Source organism: Danio rerio, chromosome 7 (assembly GCF_049306965.1).
Source record: "Danio rerio strain Tuebingen ecotype United States chromosome 7, GRCz12tu, whole genome shotgun sequence".
Lineage (NCBI taxonomy): Eukaryota > Metazoa > Chordata > Actinopteri > Cypriniformes > Danionidae > Danio > Danio rerio.
The window spans coordinates 51234005-51255712 of NC_133182.1; the positions used below are offsets into that span (position 1 = coordinate 51234005).

The 21708-nt window shown below is 38.2% G+C and overlaps 1 protein-coding gene across 23 annotated transcripts in view; it reads right to left on the bottom strand.

The window, feature by feature from the left end:
• brsk2b (BR serine/threonine kinase 2b) overlaps positions 1 to 21708 on the bottom strand; it is a 271162-nt gene that overhangs the window by 71706 nt on the left and 177748 nt on the right. For all 23 annotated transcript variants that reach the window (XR_012382651.1, XM_073907278.1, XM_073907280.1 and 20 more), the window contains exon 3: positions 16076 to 16161. Coding sequence is in view for 22 of the 23 variants with exons in the window: in XM_073907278.1 (XP_073763379.1) it covers positions 16076 to 16161 (86 nt within the window). In the remaining variant the exon portion in view is untranslated. The remainder of the gene's footprint in view (positions 1 to 16075; positions 16162 to 21708) is intronic.

A 21708-nucleotide genomic window follows, 5' to 3' on the forward strand; every position in this document is an offset into this window, starting at 1 on the left:
ATGGACTTGAGGCGATATCTCTGTAATGCATTCACCGATTCACACCAAACTTGGTGTGTGTTATGACAACTAGGGTCTAAGGTTAATTGCGGAGTTTCGGCGCACTGCCCCCTAGTGGTCCGGAGATACTAAAAACTTGCTTTTTGGCTTATAACGTCTCAACCTTTCGTCCGAAACTCATGAAACTGGTCTCATTACATCCGGCAGAGCATGCCGAGTCGAATGATGTCTGATTTTCACAGGTCAGCCATTTTGGGCGTCGCCCATTTCGATTTTTGGCCAAAAATGCTATATTTTACCAACACATTCACATATCATTACAAAACATGGTATGCATCTTCAACCCCATGCCCTGAAAGTACTCAAAAACGTCTGGAGCAGCGCCACCTTATGGCCAATAGTGCTTGGCCCCTTAATTGCTGCTTGCAGCTATATTTATTATTATTATTATTCTTCTTCTTCTTCTTCCGTTTCTTCCGCCGGATTTGAATGGCAGCCCATATAGGCGTATGCGGGAAAGTTGTATAATTTGGCACAATGATAGAGGCCAGTATTAACATTAATCAGGCCAATTATGAAGTCTCAAAATCAAACTCTCTAGCGCCACTACTTGTCCAAACTTTCACGTATGTTTATCATGATAACTTTTGAACCGAATGGGCTACAATCAAAATTCTTTTTTCCTCTGATTCCTTGGCTCAATCCGATTCAAACCCACCCTATGACGTCATTTCCGTCATGAATTTTTTCGCGCTATTTTAAATTTTTCGAAAAACCTATTTGATCGAACTCGTCCTAGGCCGTGTCTCCGATTTTCACCAAAATTGAATCACATAATCTACAGACCATGCCAACCAAAAGTTATGGAATTCAAGTTGATTAGACCAACCGTTTTTGTTTAACTTGCGAACTAATTTAACGAAGAACTTGCAAAAATGGACTTGAGGCGATATCTCTGTAACGCATTCACCGATTCACACCAAACTTGGTTTGTGTTATGACAACTAGGGTCTAAGGTTAATTGCGGAGTTTCGGCGCACTGCCCCCTAGTGGTCCGGAGATACTAAAAACTTGCTTTTGGCTTATAACGTCTCAACCTTTCGCCCGAAACTCATGAAACTGGTCTCATTACATCCGGCAGAGCATGTCGAGTCGAATGATGTCTGATTTTTACAGGTCAACCATTTTGGGTGTCGCCCATTTCGATTTTTGGCCAAAAATGCTATATTTTACCAACACATTCACATATCATTACAAAACATGGTATGCATCTTCAACCCCATGCCCTGAAAGTACTCAAAAACGTCTGGAGCAGCGCCACCTTATGGCCAATAGTGCTTGGCCCCTTAATTGCTGCTTGCAGCTATATTTATTATTAGGGGCCAAGCACCGTAGGTGCGTAGGCACCTATTGCTTTCGTTAGTGTTCTTATTATTAGGGGCCAAGCACCGTAGGTGCGTAGGCACCTATTGCTTTCGTTAGTGTTCTTATTATTATTATTATTATTATTATTCTTCTTCTTCTTCTTCCGTTTCTTCCGCCGGATTTGAATGGCAGCCCATATAGGCGTATGCGGGAAAGTTGTATAATTTGGCACAATGATAGAGGCCAGTATTAACATTAATCAGACCAAACATGAAGTCTCAAAATCAAACTCTCTAGCGCCACCACTTGTCCAAACTTTCACGTATGTTTATCATCATAACTTTTGAACCGAATGGGCTACAATCAAAATTCTTTTTTCCTCTGATTCCTTGGCTCAGTCCGATTCAAACCCACCCTATGACGTCATTTTCCGTCATGAATTTTTTCGCGCTATTTTAAATTTTTCGAAAAACCTATTTGATCGAACTCGTCCTAGGCCGTGTCTCCGATTTTCACCAAAATTGAATCACATGATCTACAGACCATGCCAACCAAAAGTTATGGAATTCAAGTTGATTAGACCAACCGTTTTTGTTTAACTTGCGAACTAATTTAACGAAGAACTTGCGAAAATGGACTTGAGGCGATATCTCTGTAACGCATTCACCGATTCACACCAAACTTGGTGTGTGTTATGACAACTAGGGTCTAAGGTTAATTGCGGAGTTTCGGCACACTGCCCCCTAGTGGTCCGGAGATACAAAAAACTTGCTTTTTGGCTTATAACATCTCAACCTTTCGTCCGAAACTCATAAAACTGGTCTCATTACATCCGGCAGAGCATGTCAAGTCGAATGATGTCTGATTTTCACAGGTCAGCCATTTTGGGCGTCGCCCATTTCGATTTTTGGCCAAAAATGCTATATTTTACCAACATATTCACATATCATTACAAAACATGGTAAGCATCTGGCACAATGATAGAGGACAGCATTAACATTAATCATACCAAATATGAAGTCTCAAAATCAAACTCTCTAGCGCCACCACTTGTCCAAATGTTCATGTATGTTTATCATGATAACTTTTGAACCAAATGGGCTACAATCAAAATTCTTTTTCCCACTGATTCCTTGGATCAGTCCGATTCAAACGCACTCTATGACGTCATTTTCCGTCATGAATTTTTTCGCGTTATTTTAAATTATTCGAAAAACCTATTTGATCGAACTCGTCCTAGGCCGTTTCTCCGATTATCACCCAAATTGAATCACATGATCTACAGACCATGCCAACCAAAAGTTATGGAATTCAAGTTGATTTGACCAACCGTTTTCGTTTAACTTGCAATCAAATTTAACGTAGAACTTGCAAAAATGGACTTGAGACGATATCTCCGTAACGCATTCACCAATTCACACCAAACTTGGTGTGTGTTATGACAACTAGGGTCTAAGGTTAATTGCGGAGTTTCGGCGCACTGCCCTCTAGTGGTCCGGAGATACAAAAAACTTGCTTTTTGGCTTATAACGTCTCAACCTTTCGTCCGAAACTCATGAAATTGGTCTCATTACATCCGGCAGAGCATGCCGAGTCGAATGATGTCTGATTTTCACAGGTCAGCCATTTTGGGCGTCGCCCATTTCGATTTTTGGCCAAAAATGCAATATTTTACCAACACATTCACATATCATTACAAAACATGGTATGCATCTTCAACCCCATGCCCTGAAAGTACTCAAAAACGTCTGGAGCAGCGCCACCTTATGGCCAATAGTGCTTGGCCCCTTAATTGCTGCTTGCAGCTATATTTAGGGGCCAAGCACCGTAGGTGCGTAGGCACCTATTGCTTTCGTTAGTGTTCTTATTATTATTATTATTATTATTCTTCTTCTTCTTCTTCCGTTTCTTCCGCCGGATTTGAATGGCAGCCCATATAGGCGTATGCGGGAAAGTTGTATAATTTGGCACAATGATAGAGGCCAGTATTAACATTAATCAGGCCAATTATGAAGTCTCAAAATCAAACTCTCTAGCGCCACCACTTGTCCAAACTTTCACGTATGTTTATCATGATAACTTTTGAACCGAATGGGCTACAATCAAAATTCTTTTTTCCTCTGATTCCTTGGCTCAGTCCGATTCAAACCCACCCTATGACGTCATTTTCCGTCATGAATTTTTTCGCGCTATTTAAAATTTTTCGAAAAACCTATTTGATCGAACTCGTCCTAGGCCGTGTCTCCGATTTTCACCAAAATTGAATCACATGATCTACAGACCATGCCAACCAAAAGTTATGGAATTCAAGTTGATTAGACCAACCGTTTTCGTTTAACTTACGAACTAATTTAACGTAGAACTTGCGAAAATGGACTTGAGGCGATATCTCTGTAATGCATTCACCGATTCACACCAAACTTGGTGTGTGTTATGACAACTAGGGTCTAAGGTTAATTGCGGAGTTTCGGCGCACTGCCCCCTAGTGGTCCGGAGATACTAAAAACTTGCTTTTTGGCTTATAACGTCTTAACCTTTCGTTCGAAACTCATGAAACTGGTCTCATTACATCCGGCAGAGCATGCCGAGTCGAATGATGTCTGATTTTCACAGGTCAGCCATTTTGGGCGTCGCCCATTTTGATTTTTGGCCAAAAATGCTATATTTTACCAACACATTCACATATCATTACAAAACATGGTATGCATCTTCAACCCCATGCCCTGAAAGTACACAAAAACTTCAGGAGCAGCGCCACCTTTTGGCCAAAAGTGCTTGGCCCCTTAATTGCTGCTTGCAGCTATATTTATTATTATTATTATTCTTCTTCTTCTTCTTCCGTTTCTTCCGCCGGATTTGAATGGCAGCCCATATAGGCGTATGCGGGAAAGTTGTATAATTTGGCACAATGATAGAGGCCAGTATTAACATTAATCAGGCCAATTATGAAGTCTCAAAATCAAACTCTCTAGCGCCACCACTTGTCCAAACTTTCACGTATGTTTATCATGATAACTTTTGAACCGAATGGGCTACAATCAAAATTCTTTTTTCCTCTGATTCCTTGGCTCAGTCCGATTCAAACCCACCCTATGACGTCATTTTCCGTCATGAATTTTTTCGCGCTATTTAAAATTTTTCGAAAAACCTATTTGATCGAACTCGTCCTAGGCCGTGTCTCCGATTTTCACCAAAATTGAATCACATGATCTACAGACCATGCCAACCAAAAGTTATGGAATTCAAGTTGATTAGACCAACCGTTTTCGTTTAACTTACGAACTAATTTAACGTAGAACTTGCGAAAATGGACTTGAGGCGATATCTCTGTAATGCATTCACCGATTCACACCAAACTTGGTGTGTGTTATGACAACTAGGGTCTAAGGTTAATTGCGGAGTTTCGGCGCACTGCCCCCTAGTGGTCCGGAGATACTAAAAACTTGCTTTTTGGCTTATAACGTCTTAACCTTTCGTTCGAAACTCATGAAACTGGTCTCATTACATCCGGCAGAGCATGCCGAGTCGAATGATGTCTGATTTTCACAGGTCAGCCATTTTGGGCGTCGCCCATTTTGATTTTTGGCCAAAAATGCTATATTTTACCAACACATTCACATATCATTACAAAACATGGTATGCATCTTCAACCCCATGCCCTGAAAGTACACAAAAACTTCAGGAGCAGCGCCACCTTTTGGCCAAAAGTGCTTGGCCCCTTAATTGCTGCTTGCAGCTATATTTATTATTATTCTTCTTCTTCTTCTTCTTCTTCTTCTTCTTCCGTTTCTTCCGCCGGATTTGAATGGCAGCCCATATAGGCGTATGCGGGAAAGTTGTATAATTTGGCACAATGATAGAGGCCAGTATTAACATTAATCACACCAAACATGAAGTCCCAAAATCAAACTCTCTAGCGCCACCACTTGTCCAAACTTTCATGTATGTTTATCATCATAACTTTTGAACCGAATGGGCTACAATCAAAATTCTTTTTTCCTCTGATTCCTTGGCTCAGTCCGATTCAAACACACCCTATGACGTCATTTTCCGTCATGAATTTTTTCGCGCTATTTTAAATTTTTCGAAAAACCTATTTGATCGAACTCGTCCTAGGCCGTGTCTCCGATTTTCACCAAAATTGAATCACATGATCTACAGACCATGCCAACCAAAAGTTATGGAATTCAAGTTGATTTGACCAACCGTTTTCGTTTAACTTGCGAACTAATTTAACGTTGAACTTGCAAAAATGGACTTGAGGCGATATCTCTGTAACGCATTTACCGATTCACACCAAACTTGGTGAGTGTTATGACAACTAGGGTCTAAGGTTAATTGCGGAGTTTCGGCGCACTGCCCCCTAGTGGTCCGGAGATACAAAAAACTTGCTTTTTGGCTTATAACGTCTCAACCTTTCATCCGAAACTCATGAAACTGGTCTCATTACATCCGGCAGAGCATGCCGAGTCGAATGATGTCTGATTTTCACAGGTCAGCCATTTTGGGCGTCGCCCATTTCGATTTTTGGCCAAAAATGCTATATTTTACCAACACATTCACATATCATTACAAAACATGGTATACATCTTCAACCCCATGCCCTGAAAGTACTCAAAAACGTCTGGAGCAGCGCCACCTTATGGCCAATAGTGCTTGGCCCCTTAATTGCTGCTTGCAGCTATATTTATTATTATTATTCTTCTTCTTCCGTTTCTTCCGCCGGATTTGAATGGCAGCCCATATAGGCGTATGCGGGAAAGTTGTATAATTTGGCACAATGATAGAGGCCAGTATTAACATTAATCAGGCCAATTATGAAGTCTCAAAATCAAACTCTCTAGCGCCACCACTTGTCCAAACTTTCACGTATGTTTATCATCATAACTTTTGAACCGAATGGGCTACAATCAAAATTCTTTTTTCCTCTGATTCCTTGGCTCAGTCCGATTCAAACGCACCCTATGACGTCATTTTCCGTCATGACTTTTTTCGCGCTATTTTAAATTTTTCGAAAAACCTATTTGATCGAACTCGTCCTACGCCGTGTCTCCGATTTTCACCAAAATTTAATCACATGATCTACAGACCATGCCAACCAAAAGTTATGGAATTCAAGTTGATTAGACCAACCGTTTTCGTTTAACTTGCGAACTAATTTAACGTAGAACTTGCGAAAATGGACTTGAGGCGATATCTCTGTAACGCATTCACCGATTCACACCAAACTTGGTGTGTGTTATGACAACTAGGGTCTAAGGTTAATTGCGGAGTTTCGGCGCACTGCCCCCTAGTGGTCCGGAGATACAAAAAACTTGCTTTTTGGCTTATAACGTCTCAACCTTTCGTCCGAAACTCATGAAACTGGTCTCATTACATCCGGCAGAGCATGCCGAGTCGAATGATGTCTGATTTTCACAGGTCAGCCATTTTGGGCGTCGCCCATTTCGATTTTTGGCCAAAAATGCTATATTTTACCAACACATTCACATATCATTACAAAACATGGTATGCATCTTCAACCCCATGCCCTGAAAGTACTCAAAAACGTCTGGAGCAGCGCCACCTTATGGCCAATAGTGCTTGGCCCCTTAATTGCTGCTTGCAGCTATATTTATTATTAGGGGCCAAGCACCGTAGGTGCGTAGGCACCTATTGCTTTCGTTAGTGTTCTTATTAGGGGCCAAGCACCGTAGGTGCGTAGGCACCTATTGCTTTCGTTAGTGTTCTTATTATTATTATTATTATTATTATTATTATTCTTCTTCTTCTTCTTCTTCCGTTTCTTCCGCCGGATTTGAATGGCAGCCCATATAGGCGTATGCGGGAAAGTTGTATAATTTGGCACAATGATAGAGGCCAGTATTAACATTAATCAGACCAAACATGAAGTCTCAAAATCAAACTCTCTAGCGCCACCACTTGTCCAAACTTTCACGTATGTTTATCATCATAACTTTTGAACCGAATGGGCTACAATCAAAATTCTTTTTTCCTCTGATTCCTTGGCTCAGTCCGATTCAAACCCACCCTATGACGTCATTTTCCGTCATGAATTTTTTCGCGCTATTTTAAATTTTTCGAAAAACCTATTTGATCGAACTCGTCCTAGGCCGTGTCTCCGATTTTCACCAAAATTGAATCACATGATCTACAGACCATGCCAACCAAAAGTTATGGAATTCAAGTTGATTAGACCAACCGTTTTTGTTTAAATTGCGAACTAATTTAACGAAGAACTTGCGAAAATGGACTTGAGGCGATATCTCTGTAACGCATTCACCGATTCACACCAAACTTGGTGTGTGTTATGATAACTAGGGTCTAAGGTTAATTGCGGAGTTTCGGCACACTGCCCCCTAGTGGTCCGGAGATACAAAAAACTTGCTTTTTGGCTTATAACATCTCAACCTTTCGTCCGAAACTCATAAAACTGGTCTCATTACATCCGGCAGAGCATGTCAAGTCGAATGATGTCTGATTTTTACAGGTCAGCCATTTTGGGCGTCGCCCATTTCGATTTTTGGCCAAAAATGCTATATTTTACCAACATATTCACATATCATTACAAAACATGGTAAGCATCTGGCACAATGATAGAGGACAGTATTAACATTAATCATACCAAATATGAAGTCTTAAAATCAAACTCTCTAGCGCCACCACTTGTCCAAATGTTCATGTATGTTTATCATGATAACTTTTGAACCAAATGGGCTACAATCAAAATTCTTTTTCCCACTGATTTCTTGGATCAGTCCGATTCAAACGCACCCTATGACGTCATTTTCCGTCATGAATTTTTTCGCGTTATTTTAAATTATTCGAAAAACCTATTTGATCGAACTCGTCCTAGGCCGTTTCTCCGATTATCACCCAAATTGAATCACATGATCTACAGACCATGCCAACCAAAAGTTATGGAATTCAAGTTGATTTGACCAACCGTTTTCGTTTAACTTGCAATCAAATTTAACGTAGAACTTGCAAAAATGGACTTGAGACGATATCTCCGTAACGCATTCACCAATTCACACCAAACTTGGTGTGTGTTATGACAACTAGGGTCTAAGGTTAATTGCGGAGTTTCGGCGCACTGCCCTCTAGTGGTCCGGAGAAACAAAAAACTTGCTTTTTGGCTTATAACGTCTCAACCTTTCGTCCGAAACTCATGAAACTGGTCTCATTACATCCGGCAGAGCATGCCGAGTCGAATGATGTCTGATTTTCACAGGTCAGCCATTTTGGGCGTCGCCCATTTCGATTTTTGGCCAAAAATGCAATATTTTACCAACACATACACATATCATTACAAAACATGGTATGCATCTTCAACCCCATGCCCTGAAAGTACTCAAAAACGTCTGGAGCAGCGCCACCTTATGGCCAATAGTGCTTGGCCCCTTAATTGCTGCTTGCAGCTATATTTATTAGGGGCCAAGCACCGTAGGTGCGTAGGCACCTATTGCTTTCGTTAGTGTTCTTATTATTAGGGGCCAAGCACCGTAGGTGCATAGGCACCTATTGCTTTCGTTAGTGTTCTTATTATTATTATTATTATTATTATTATTATTCTTCTTCTTCTTCCGTTTCTTCCGCCGGATTTGAATGGCAGCCCATATAGGCGTATGCGGGAAAGTTGTATAATTTGGCACAATGATAGAGGCCAGTATTAACATTAATCAGACCAAACATGAAGTCTCAAAATCAAACTCTCTAGCGCCACCACTTGTCCAAACTTTCACATACGTTTATCATCATAACTTTTGAACCGAATGGGCTACAATCAAAATTCTTTTTTCCTCTGACTCCTTGGCTCAGTCCGATTCAAACGCACCCTATGACGTCATTTTCCGTCATGAATTTTTTCGCGCTATTTTAAATTTTTCGAAAAACCTATTTGATCGAACTCGTCCTAGGCTGTGTCTCCGATTTTCACCAAAATTGAATCACATGATCTACAGACCATGCCAACCAAAAGTTATGGAATTCAAGTTGATTTGACCAACCGTTTTCGTTTAACTTGCGAACTAATTTAACGTAGAACTTGCAAAAATGGACTTGAGACGATATCTCTGTAACGCATTTACCGATTCACACCAAACTTGGTGTGTGTTATGACAACTAGGGTCTAAGGATAATTGCGGATTTTCGGCGCACTGCCCCCTAGTGGTCCGGAGATACAAAAAACTTGCTTTTTGGCTTATAACGTCTCAACCTTTCGCCCGAAACTCATGAAACTGGTCTCATTACATCCGGCAGAGCATGCCGAGTCGAATGATGTCTGATTTTCACAGGTCAGCCATTTTGGGCTTCGCCCATTTCGATTTTTGGCCAAAAATGCTATATTTTACCAACACATTCACATATCATTACATAACATGGTATGCATCTTCAACCCCATGCCCTAAAAGTACTCAAAAACATCTGGAGCAGCGCCACCTTATGGCCAATAGTGCTTGGCCCCTTAATTGCTGCTTGCAGCTATATTTATTATTATTCTTCTTCTTCTTCCGTTTCTTCCGCCGGATTTGAATGGCAGCCCATATAGGCGTATGCGGGAAAGTTGTATAATTTGGCACAATGATAGAGGCCAGTATTAACATTAATCAGGCCAATTATGAAGTCTCAAAATCAAACTCTCTAGCGCCACCACTTGTCCAAACTTTCACGTATGTTTATCATCATAACTTTTGAACCGAATGGGCTACAATCAAAATTCTTTTTTCCTCTGATTCCTTGGCTCAGTCCGATTCAAACGCACCCTATGACGTCATTTTCCGTCATGACTTTTTTCGCGCTATTTTAAATTTTTCGAAAAACCTATTTGATCGAACTCGTCCTAGGCCGTGTCTCCGATTTTCACCAAAATTTAATCACATGATCTACAGACCATGCCAACCAAAAGTTATGGAATTCAAGTTGATTAGACCAACCGTTTTCGTTTAACTTGCGAACTAATTTAACGTAGAACTTGCGAAAATGGACTTGAGGCGATATCTCTGTAACACATTCACCGATTCACACCAAACTTGGTGTGTGTTATGACAACTAGGGTCTAAGGTTAATTGCGGAGTTTCGGCGCACTGCCCCCTAGTGGTCCGGAGATACAAAAAACTTGCTTTTTGGCTTATAACGTCTCAACCTTTCGTCCGAAACTCATGAAACTGGTCTCATTACATCCGGCAGAGCATGCCGAGTCGAATGATGTCTGATTTTCACAGGTCAGCCATTTTGGGCGTCGCCCATTTCGATTTTTGGCCAAAAATGCTATATTTTACCAACACATTCACATATCATTACAAAACATGGTATGCATCTTCAACCCCATGCCCTGAAAGTACTCAAAAACGTCTGGAGCAGCGCCACCTTATGGCCAATAGTGCTTGGCCCCTTAATTGCTGCTTGCAGCTATATTTATTATTATTATTATTATTCTTCTTCTTCTTCTTCTTCTTCTTCCGTTTCTTCCGCCGGATTTGAATGGCAGCCCATATAGGCGTATGCGGGAAAGTTGTATAATTTGGCACAATGATAGAGGCCAGTATTAACATTAATCAGGCCAATTATGAAGTCTCAAAATCAAACTCTCTAGCGCCACCACTTGTCCAAACTTTCACGTATGTTTATCATCATAACTTTTGAACCGAATGGGCTACAATCAAAATTCTTTTTTCCTCTGATTCCTTGGCTCAGTCCAATTCAAACGCACCCTATGACGTCATTTTCCGTCATGACTTTTTTCGCGCTATTTTAAATTTTTCGCAAAACCTATTTGATCGAACTCGTCCTAGGCCGTGTCTCCGATTTTCACCAAAATTTAATCACATGATCTACTGACCATGCCAACCAAAAGTTATGGAATTCAAGTTGATTAGACCAACCGTTTTCGTTTAACTTGCGAACTAATTTAACGTAGAACTTGCGAAAATGGACTTGAGGCGATATCTCTGTAACGCATTCACCGATTCACACCAAACTTGGTGTGTGTTATGACAACTAGGGTCTAAGGTTAATTGCGGAGTTTCGGCGCACTGCCCCCTAGTGGTCCGGAGATACTAAAAACTTGCTTTTTGGCTTATAACGTCTCAACCTTTCGTCCGAAACTCATGAAACTGGTCTCATTACATTCGGCAGAGCATGCCGAGTCGAATGATGTCTGATTTTCACAGGTCAGCCATTTTGGGCGTCGCCCATTTCGATTTTTGGCCAAAAATGCTATATTTTACCAACACATTCACATATCATTACAAAACATGGTATGCATCTTCAACCCCATGCCCTGAAAGTACTCAAAAACGTCTGGAGCAGCGCCACCTTATGGCCAATAGTGCTTGGCCCCTTAATTGCTGCTTGCAGCTATATTTATTATTATTATTATTCTTCTTCCGTTTCTTCCGCCGGATTTGAATGGCAGCCCATATAGGCGTATGCGGGAAAGTTGTATAATTTGGCACAATGATAGAGGACAGTATTAACATTAATCAGACCAAACATGAAGTCTCAAAATCAAACTCTCTAGCGCCACCACTTGTCCAAACTTTCACATACGTTTATCATCATAACTTTTGAACCGAATGGGCTACAATCAAATTTCTTTTTTTCTCTGATTCCTTGGCTCAGTCCGATTCAAATGCACCCTATGACGTCATTTTCCGTCATGAATTTTTTCGCGCTATTTTAAATTTTTCGAAAAACCTATTTGATCGAACTCGTCCTAGGCCATTTCTCCGATTTTCACCAAAATTGAATCACATGATCTACAGACTATGCCAACCAAAAGTTATGGAATTCAAGTTGATTTGACCAACCGTTTTCGTTTAACTTGCGATCAAATTTAACGAAGGACTTGCGAAAATGGACTTGAGACGATATCTCCGTAACGCATTCACCGATTCACACCAAACTTGGTGTGTGTTATGACAACTAGGGTCTGAGGTTACAGGCAGAGTTTCGGCGCACTGCCCCCTAGTGGTCCGGAGATATAAAAAACTTGCTTTTTGGCTTATAACATCTCAACCTTTCGTCCGAAACTCATAAAACTGGTCTCATTACATCCGGCAGAGCATGTCGAGTCAAATGATGTCTGATTTTCACAGGTCAGCCATTTTGGGCGTCGCCCATTTTGATTTTAGGCCAAAAATGCTATATTTTACCAACATATTCACATATTATTACAAAACATGGTATGCATCTGGCACAATGATAGAGGCCAGTATTAACATTAATCAGGCCAAATATGAAGTCTCAAAATCAAACTCTCTAGCGCCACCACTTGTCCAAACTTTCACATACATTTATCATCATAACTTTTGAACCGAATGGGCTACAATCAAAATTCTTTTTTCCTCTGATTCCTTGGCTCAGTCCGATTCAAACGCAACCTATGACGTCATTTTCCGTCATGAATTTTTTCGCGCTATTTTAAATTTTTCGAAAAACCTATTTGATCGAACTCGTCCTAGGCCGTGTCTCCGATTTTTACCAAAATTGAATCACATGATCTACAGACCATGCCAACCAAAAGTTATGGAATTCAAGTTGATTAGACCAACCGTTTTCGTTTAACTTGCGAACTAATTTAACGTAGAACTTGCAAAAATGGACTTGAGGCGATATCTCTGTAACGCATTCACCGATTCACACCAAACTTGGTGTGTGTTATGACAACTAGGGTCTAAGGTTAATTGCGGAGTTTCGGCGCACTGCCCCCTAGTGGTCCGGAGATACAAAAAACTTGCTTTTTGGCTTATAACGTCTCAACCTTTCGTCCAAAACTCATGAAACTGGTCTCATTACATCCGGCAGAGCATGCCGAGTCGAATGATGTCTGATTTTCACAGGTCAGCCATTTTGGGCGTCGCATATTTCGATTTTTGGCCAAAAATGCTATATTTTACCAACACATTCACATATCATTACAAAACATGGTATGCATCTTCAACCCCATGCCCTGAAAGTACTCAAAAACGTCTGGAGCAGCGCCACCTTATGGCCAATAGTGCTTGGCCCCTTAATTGCTGCTTGCAGCTATATTTATTATTATTATTATGATAATAATGATTATTATTTATTATTATTATTATTGTTATTATTTTTATTTTTTAAATTATATTTACTAATATTATTATGATTGTTATGATGATTATTATTAGTAGCAGTAGTAGTAGTAGTAGTAGTAGTAGCAGTAGTATTACTATTATTATTATTATTATTATCATTATCATTATCATTATTATTATTATTATTATTATTATTATCATTATTATTATTAATTTTTATTATTAATTAATTATTATTCATATTAATATAATTATGATTGTTATGATGATTATTATTATTATTATTATTAGTAGTAGTAGTAGTAGTAGTAGTATAACTATAATTATTATTTTTATTGTTCTTATAAATATTATTATTATTAATAATAATAATAATAGTAATAATAATAACAACATTTTGTATAAAGGGAATTGTTTCTTTCTGAAAAATAAATAAATCTCAAAAGACCAGCCTTTATTTGAATGAATGAATGAATAAATAAATATTGTACTTAGTTGTTTAGTCACCTACATATTTGAGTAACAATATCAAATTTATTTTAATTATTTTCATGTAACATTTCTGAATAATGTCAACAAATAACAGAGTTCAATAACCAGAGAATGTTTTGGAAAAAAAACTTCTATTCTATTTTTGTTTTTGGGTTTTTGTTTATACAAAACTGTTCACGATGATCAACATAAGAGGTGTGGAAAAACGAGACTGAACAACAGTATTTTTAAAATATATTTGTTATATATATGTAATACACACAGATCCATAAATTAAAACAGAAACTATATTTCTGCATATATATATATATATATATATATATATATATATATATATATATATTTAGATGTATATATATAATTTGTATGATTAATTGCAAATTAATTAAATGAGTTGATCTTGAATTTATTTTGATTTGATATTTTAGATACAATTAAAGGTGCAGTAGGTGACCTGCCAAAATGCTAACCGCTTAGCATATTATCTTTGGATGGCGGGGAGGGATTGTGATTCAAACCCACAGCCCCTGAAATCGCGAGCGCGCGCACGGCGTCACAAAAGCAGACAGACAACCCAGTAGTTCATGTAATTCGCCAGTTAGTTAGTGCCAGCGCCGTGCAGGGACTACATTTATTACTTAGCCACACTTACATGCTATTTCAGAGCGAATATTCAGAGTAGCATGGTAAACAGTATAGGAAGACTGTCATTGTTCAAAAATGACCCAAAGTGAATATAAAAGCAACTTCAGCTCAATAAAGCAGGTTAGGCGGAATAGTGCGGAATGAGGTTTTGTTGTTAAACTAAATATAAATCTACATTATCGATTCTGTAAAAGGACCTTATGAAACTGAAAATAATCACATCAATCTTTCACCGGGAGATTTCAGTGGCTGAACAACACGTCTGTGCATATAAGTCATTCATAACAGAACACAATCTAACATAAGCTTAGCCTGACTAAAATAGTTTTAAAACAGAACATTACCTGACTAACAGTAATACTTCAGTCATGGTGTCGTCCTTCCTCCAGCGTACTAAAGTAACTCCAATATTGATTCAGGTTCTTAAAAGTTTCAATTCAGCATTTGATTTCTCCCGGTCCGTCTCGTGACCGCGCGGCCGCTTATGCAGACAGGCACGCGCAAATGGCGGATCTGCGTGAACAGATGCGCAGAAGCCCGAATCTACATTTGCTGACAGACAGTCTGACCTGCTAATCGGAATTATGGGAGATGTCGGTCCGACTCTATTTAATTGGATGAACATTTTTTAAGTTTTATGCCTTACCCAGAATATAAAAATACATATAAACACATTTAGATCATTTACTGTAATTATTACTATTAGACTGTGAACCAGCACAACAAACCAGCACAACCTTTCAACCAGCACAACAAAAAAAATGTTTCTGAAGACAAGCACCTACTGCACCTTTAATCTTTGCTTTGAATTTAATCATTTAAATGTGTACATTCCAATTTTAATAGATATAATCATACAATGAAAATACCAAAAAATTATACATACTGCATACATATATATATTTCAGTATTTTCACTATAGTCTCAGACTGCAGGACGCCACTACATTAGAATGAATGTGTAAATGTGTGCTACTGTAAATATTTTCCTTCGGTCACCCTGTCTGATGGGCAAACACATTTATATCATACTCACACATTCATGTATTCATGAGATACATGCAAAGTTTTAGTGACATCCAAACACACACACACACACACACACACACACACACACACACACTGACACACCAGACATCTGATTTATTAGTCGATTAAAGGATTTTCTCATGCGATTACCTGTCAGCGCTTATTTAAATTAAGGATGGATTCATACTTGATTTGTGTGTGTAAAAATGTTCATAGGCAAATATTTTATGAGCGTGTGGGCCATACATCTGTGTCATCTGAATATTAAGTAAACAAACTCAGCGGCTGCATCCATGGTGGCTTCTTTATCAATTACTGAAAACTACATTAAGCCGAGCCAGAGAAGCGAGCACATTTCCAGGGATATCAGTGTGTCTGCTCTTCCATACAGATACAGATACAGTTGCTGCCCAGAACATTTGAATACATACTCAAATCAAGCACTGTGTGGTGCAAGAATAAACAAAGGTGGTGTGTACTCACAAATATTTCTTATTTTCATAGACGTCGTGCAACTTCAAAACATGGGGGTGTTCTATGAGCTTCAGAATAGCTATTTCTCTCTCCACCTGTAGAGACAAACACACAGAGAAAAATGTTTCACTTCAGTACAGATGCATAATTCTAGATCAATTGAAAATCATATATATATATATATATTTTTTTAAAGTTTTTTAGAGATCACGATACTCCCATAATTCTGAAAACATGACTAAACAAAATAACACAATATGCTCGAAGTTCTGACAAAAATAGTGCTCTGAGGGACATTCTACCAGAAACATACAATATTTAGCCCTAAAATAAAAACATAAATACAGTGAATAAAAGGTATTTCATCCCAAAAATGTCTAACGTGGACTGATGGTTGATTTCTGTGAGTTGTTCTGTAAAGGAATAAGTCATTCATGTGGTTATCTGATTTTTGCTCTTTATTAAAAACACTATAAAAATGTACAAACTCCATCATTGCCCTTGTCCTCAGCCTAATTGAACTGGGTAACCTTGCAAGAGTTGCAGAGAGCTAGCTGCTGGCAATCTCAATCTCAAAGAATAACTCTTTTTATATTTTGATCACTTTACTTCTCCATTAAAAAAAAAAAAAATCACTTTTATCAAAGTTTTGTAAATGTTCTCCAGCCAACTATGAATGTTAGATCACTGGTGATTGTGACAGTCTCATCATAGAAATAAGACTTTGTTCATTTTAAAATCTAAATTACAACCTTTTAACTAACAACCACACATGTCTACATTTGCAAAATTACTTTTGCTGTTGGTCCTACTTATTTAAATTGACAATAAATAACACAATTGTTCATGTGTTATTAAAACTTAATTGTTTTATGTTTAAGCCACTTAAATGTGTAATAAGTTAACAAATAAAAAACTTAATTCCTTCATGTTGTCCCAACACAAAATTATTGGGTGGAACCCAGCATTTTTTACAATGTAAAATACAGTAACTTGAGGCCAGGGTAAAGAACATGGAGACACTGACAAAGGCAGCCTCTGGTTAGTCTGTGCTAGAAGAATGAAGTTGTACCATATTATCTTGCCTAGACAATGCCTAATTAGCATCCCACCACTTTCATTAAGTGGTTAACCCATTAATCACATTCTGGCAAGCAGAAAATAAACAAGAAGACAATGGCTGGCACACACTAGCCAAAATGCCTATGATGAAGAGTTCAGTAGAATTAGAAGTGGTTAGACGACAGAATCCGACTGCATTAATCCTTAGAACGCGATGCGGCAACATGACAAGGTGATGCCTCCTAATTGCCATAAACTGACCCACATCAGAATTGAAAGGTAACAATTAGCTAATGTACAGTCCTTCGCCAACACGTCGACATACACTTGCATTGTTTTAGCAAACACATGCCCTTGCTGTTACAGGAAAATCCATCTCTTATTGCTTTGGGGGAGCAGCAGAAATAATTAGACTTCATTATCGGTGGGAATATGGGAACGGCTAATAAGGATAATCCCACAGTAATGAAAGTTGCATTGCAGAAGTTAACGCTGCATGAAGTCTCCCATCACACACCTGCTCAGAGACTAGACTTGTACTGTGTCCAAGTGAGCCACAATCCTATTAGACACATACACCTCTCGTTTGTACTCAGCCAATCAACTGTACTGTCAGGAGCCAAAACAATTATAGAAGCAGAGGTGATATGAACTGAAGGGGAATGCTTCGGTCTGGATAAGTGGATGCAAACTATAGAACTTGTGTTTTTGGAGACTCCTGTACTGTACTGTAAGTTCAGGTCAATAATATATTATGTACAAGCTACTTACAAGAAAGTAAATAATGCACACAGCAACTTATTTCCTTACTGCTGTTTCACCCTGTACTTAAGAGTAACATAAGGTTGATCAGAAATTGAAAGGTCCTGGAAAGTGCTTTGAAATGTGCATTTTTTATACAATCTCAAGTGAAAAATTCAGATAGGGGAGGACATAAAGTATCTCCTCCCCTTTAAAAAAAACAGCCAACAGCTTTTCTTTTTATCATAACTCTGCCAGTGAAAATGTTTGAAACCAAGCGCATCAAATGAAAAGCAAATGTGGAGAGTCTTGAAGAGGGCGGGGCATGTCAGATACTAGAGAGCATTTGATTGGTCAAGATTTGATGACAAACTGAAGTATGAGATGACCTGAAAAAAATGTGTTGATTGATTTAGTTGGAAGCGCAAACTGCAAGCTTTAGATGTTTATTTGCATGTTTTACTTTCTAAACGCAAATGTTGCCACTGTTTTGGAGCACAGTAGCTAATAGACATGCTTAAAACTGACGGACTGAAAGTAACATCTAAAAAAACATTATTTTAATTTCACAGGACTTTTAAGTAAAATTAATTTTATACTTATCAGTATCATGCTTTAAATGCTTCCAGTGTTTCTCTTTTTCTGTTTTCATTCTTGTTAGTTGCCTTAGTTACTAATTAATCAGGTTCACCTGTGTCTGATGGTAAATATAATGTACAAGTTCTTAATTTTTTAAGTTGTTTTATGCTTAAACTAGTGATCGCTGCAGAGATCTCATGCTTTATCAGTGTTTTCAATTTCAGCTGGGTTTTTTTTCAATGTGGTTTGGTCATTCATCCACACACAAACGCAGCATCTGATCACTAAAACCAGCATTTTTATTTTTGGAAAAAACTATCGATGTGAAACGTTAAATGTTAAAAAACGCTGGGGTCTGTGTAGTGGTGTAATTGGTGAAACTAGAGTTTTTGGCTTGTCTGCGCTGTCATTTCCTTTGTGTAATGTCTGATTGTGCCCTGCAATCTCTGTTGTGTGCCATATTGACAGCCATCTGGAAGCAATAAAAACCTCTTTTTTTTAGGCTCCGGATTGACCAATATTTATAGTTAGGAGTATATTGCCACCTGTTGCTTCATAGGGCATTTTTACATTTTCATGAGGAAGAGATTTTTTTCTAAAACAAATAACAGTTTTATTTTTTTTAAAGGTTTTCAGTTTTGAAATACTAGTTATGTAAAGGATCAAAAATCTCACGGTTCAGGTCACATTGGACCATTTTTGGGATCAGCCAAAGAGGGAAGGAGACAAATGCAATTTGCTTTAAATTTATTACAATACATTACTGCAAGACACATTTGGTTTTAGCAAAGAAAACCCAGAACCTGTATTTTTTTTTTTAATAAAATAAAGAGAAATAATCAGCTGAATAAAAATAAATTGTAAAATATTCAGTACTGTGAAACATTCAGTACTGTTACTACTACTGTTGCTAATAACGCTAAATGTGGAAATCTAACATTATAATTTGTACAACCCATATTTATTTTTAGTCTCATTTTTAATAAATTCACTCATAAAACTTCATTTTTCATTGCTAGATGGATCATTTTTGAAGAGTTATTCAGTGGCATATTTTTGATGGCTGATTGTTGTCACTTATTGGTTAATTAATTTAAAGGCTGCCTACAACTTTTATTTTTGAGCGTCAATTGCATATGATGGTGATTTATTTTTATCTTTACCATAAACATCAGTGGTTTTATCTAAATTATAAACTGTTTTTCTGGTACTTCTGTGTTATTTGACTGTTTGTGACTTCATAACTAACTCCAAAGACTAAGAACTGAATCTCTCTCTCGATATTTGTGTTTTTCAAACACAGGTTTAAATGAGGCAATTAGAAGGATCAATAAATATAAGCAAGTCACCATTAATTATCATTTGTGTTATGTGGGTGTTGAGATCCTGATCTTTTACTGATGAATCATGCAGCTTACACTGAATGCATTGATACAGGCTAAACAAATAGTGACATAAAAAACTTTTAAAGAAACCCACCACATCCCCAATAACCTGCCATAACGTCCTCTGTAATCATTACAATTTACAGGAAAGCCTATATGCTATCATACATGTGATTTGAATGACACAAGAGGCGATCTCTTTGTGATCGTTTCAAATTTAGGATTATTGTACCAGAAAAAAACATGTATTAATCTGCGGGCTACATGTGTTCAAAAACCGTGGGTTATGATCAGTAAAAATTACAGATCAACCCTGATCCATTACAAACCTAAATACTCTGTATGTACTAAAACATATTCACAACTTGCTCCAATTTGTGTAATTCTGCCATCATGAAGACTAGTTTACAGTTTTTCTCTCACAAATTGGCCTAATTCATGCAATACAAATAAAATATTTAATTTGAAAAAAGTGAACCTTTGGTTAACTCTAATAACACAGCTTCCAGGCTCCACATCACTGCAACCCAGGCGATTTAGAGATTGGATGGATGGATGTAATATAGAATGAAACTGTTTACTCTTAAAGAAATCCACAGGCAGTTTATTCCTCCGTAAAACTAATCTTAAGCCTTGAGGGCAAAACCTAAGTTCATGAGAAACATAAACTGAGTCAAGTGACTCCACACTTTTGACTGCTAGGGTTCAGAGACACCATCAAAAACATCTGACACGATTACAGATGAAGTTACAACAGACCTAAAAGCAGAAGCTCAGACTGCTATATGAAAACACACTCACACAGATCTCTCTTTTGGGCTGATCCTGATCCGCACACACAGACACATACACACATCTCTCAGACCATGCAGCTGCAGCCTTTCTTCTCCACATCTCTTATGTCAGTCAAACACCATAACAAGGCCAACCCAAGTAACAGGAGAGAGAGAGAGAGAGAAAGAAAGAGAGAGAGAGAGAGAGAGAAAGAGAGAGAGAGATGTCAATTTATCACCATCAAAGCCCCAGTTCTTCAAAGGTCTATCACCTGGACCTCTGCAACAGAGCAAGAAAAGCTAAATAAATAATGAAATATTTCCTTCTTTAATCTATGACTTGCTGACTGCCGTATGTATCAATCCCTGTCATGGCAACCCTCTCTCAACATTTCTCTCAGAGTTTTTTTTTTCTTTTTCTTTATTTAGCAGATGGCTTTGAGCTCTGCTTTGGTGAACTACAGAGAGAGACCTTCTCCCTGATCTATCACAGCACACGATCTTTCTCATTGGATTTACACAATCGCTGTAATCATTCAGGGCCACAATGCTTGTTTCTGCTGCTGGCAGTATCTTTGATTATTCCCCACTCTATCACAGTCAGTCTCACCTGCATTATGTGCCCATGCCAATTTGGAATGAGTAAACTGCTTATGAAGCATCTTCTGTGCCGAGACCCAAAATTAATTGAGAGCAAACATTTTTTGTTTAAATGTTTAATGATCATTTCAACCTAAACGGAACAGACTCTCTGGCCTCTCATCCCGCAGGCCATTCTTGGCCCATGTCAGAGCTGCTTTGTCACATGCTAATGGCATTATATACTCCACCAATATTAGCCCTTAAAATAACATGACCTTTTCTAACTAAATAAATGGTGAGTCTAGCAAATAAGGAACAATGACAGAACTCAAGGTTGTGAGAATATAACTATTTGGATGGGACAAGTTTTTTTTTAATAGTTTTTTTTTTCTAAATCAGTGATTTAGGTGGGACTATAAAATCTCTGTGATTTATATTTGAAGAGTATTGCAGAATATCATGTGTTGACAGGCTGTGACCTATATAAAATTATATTTTAGGTACAGAACAAAGAAACTGT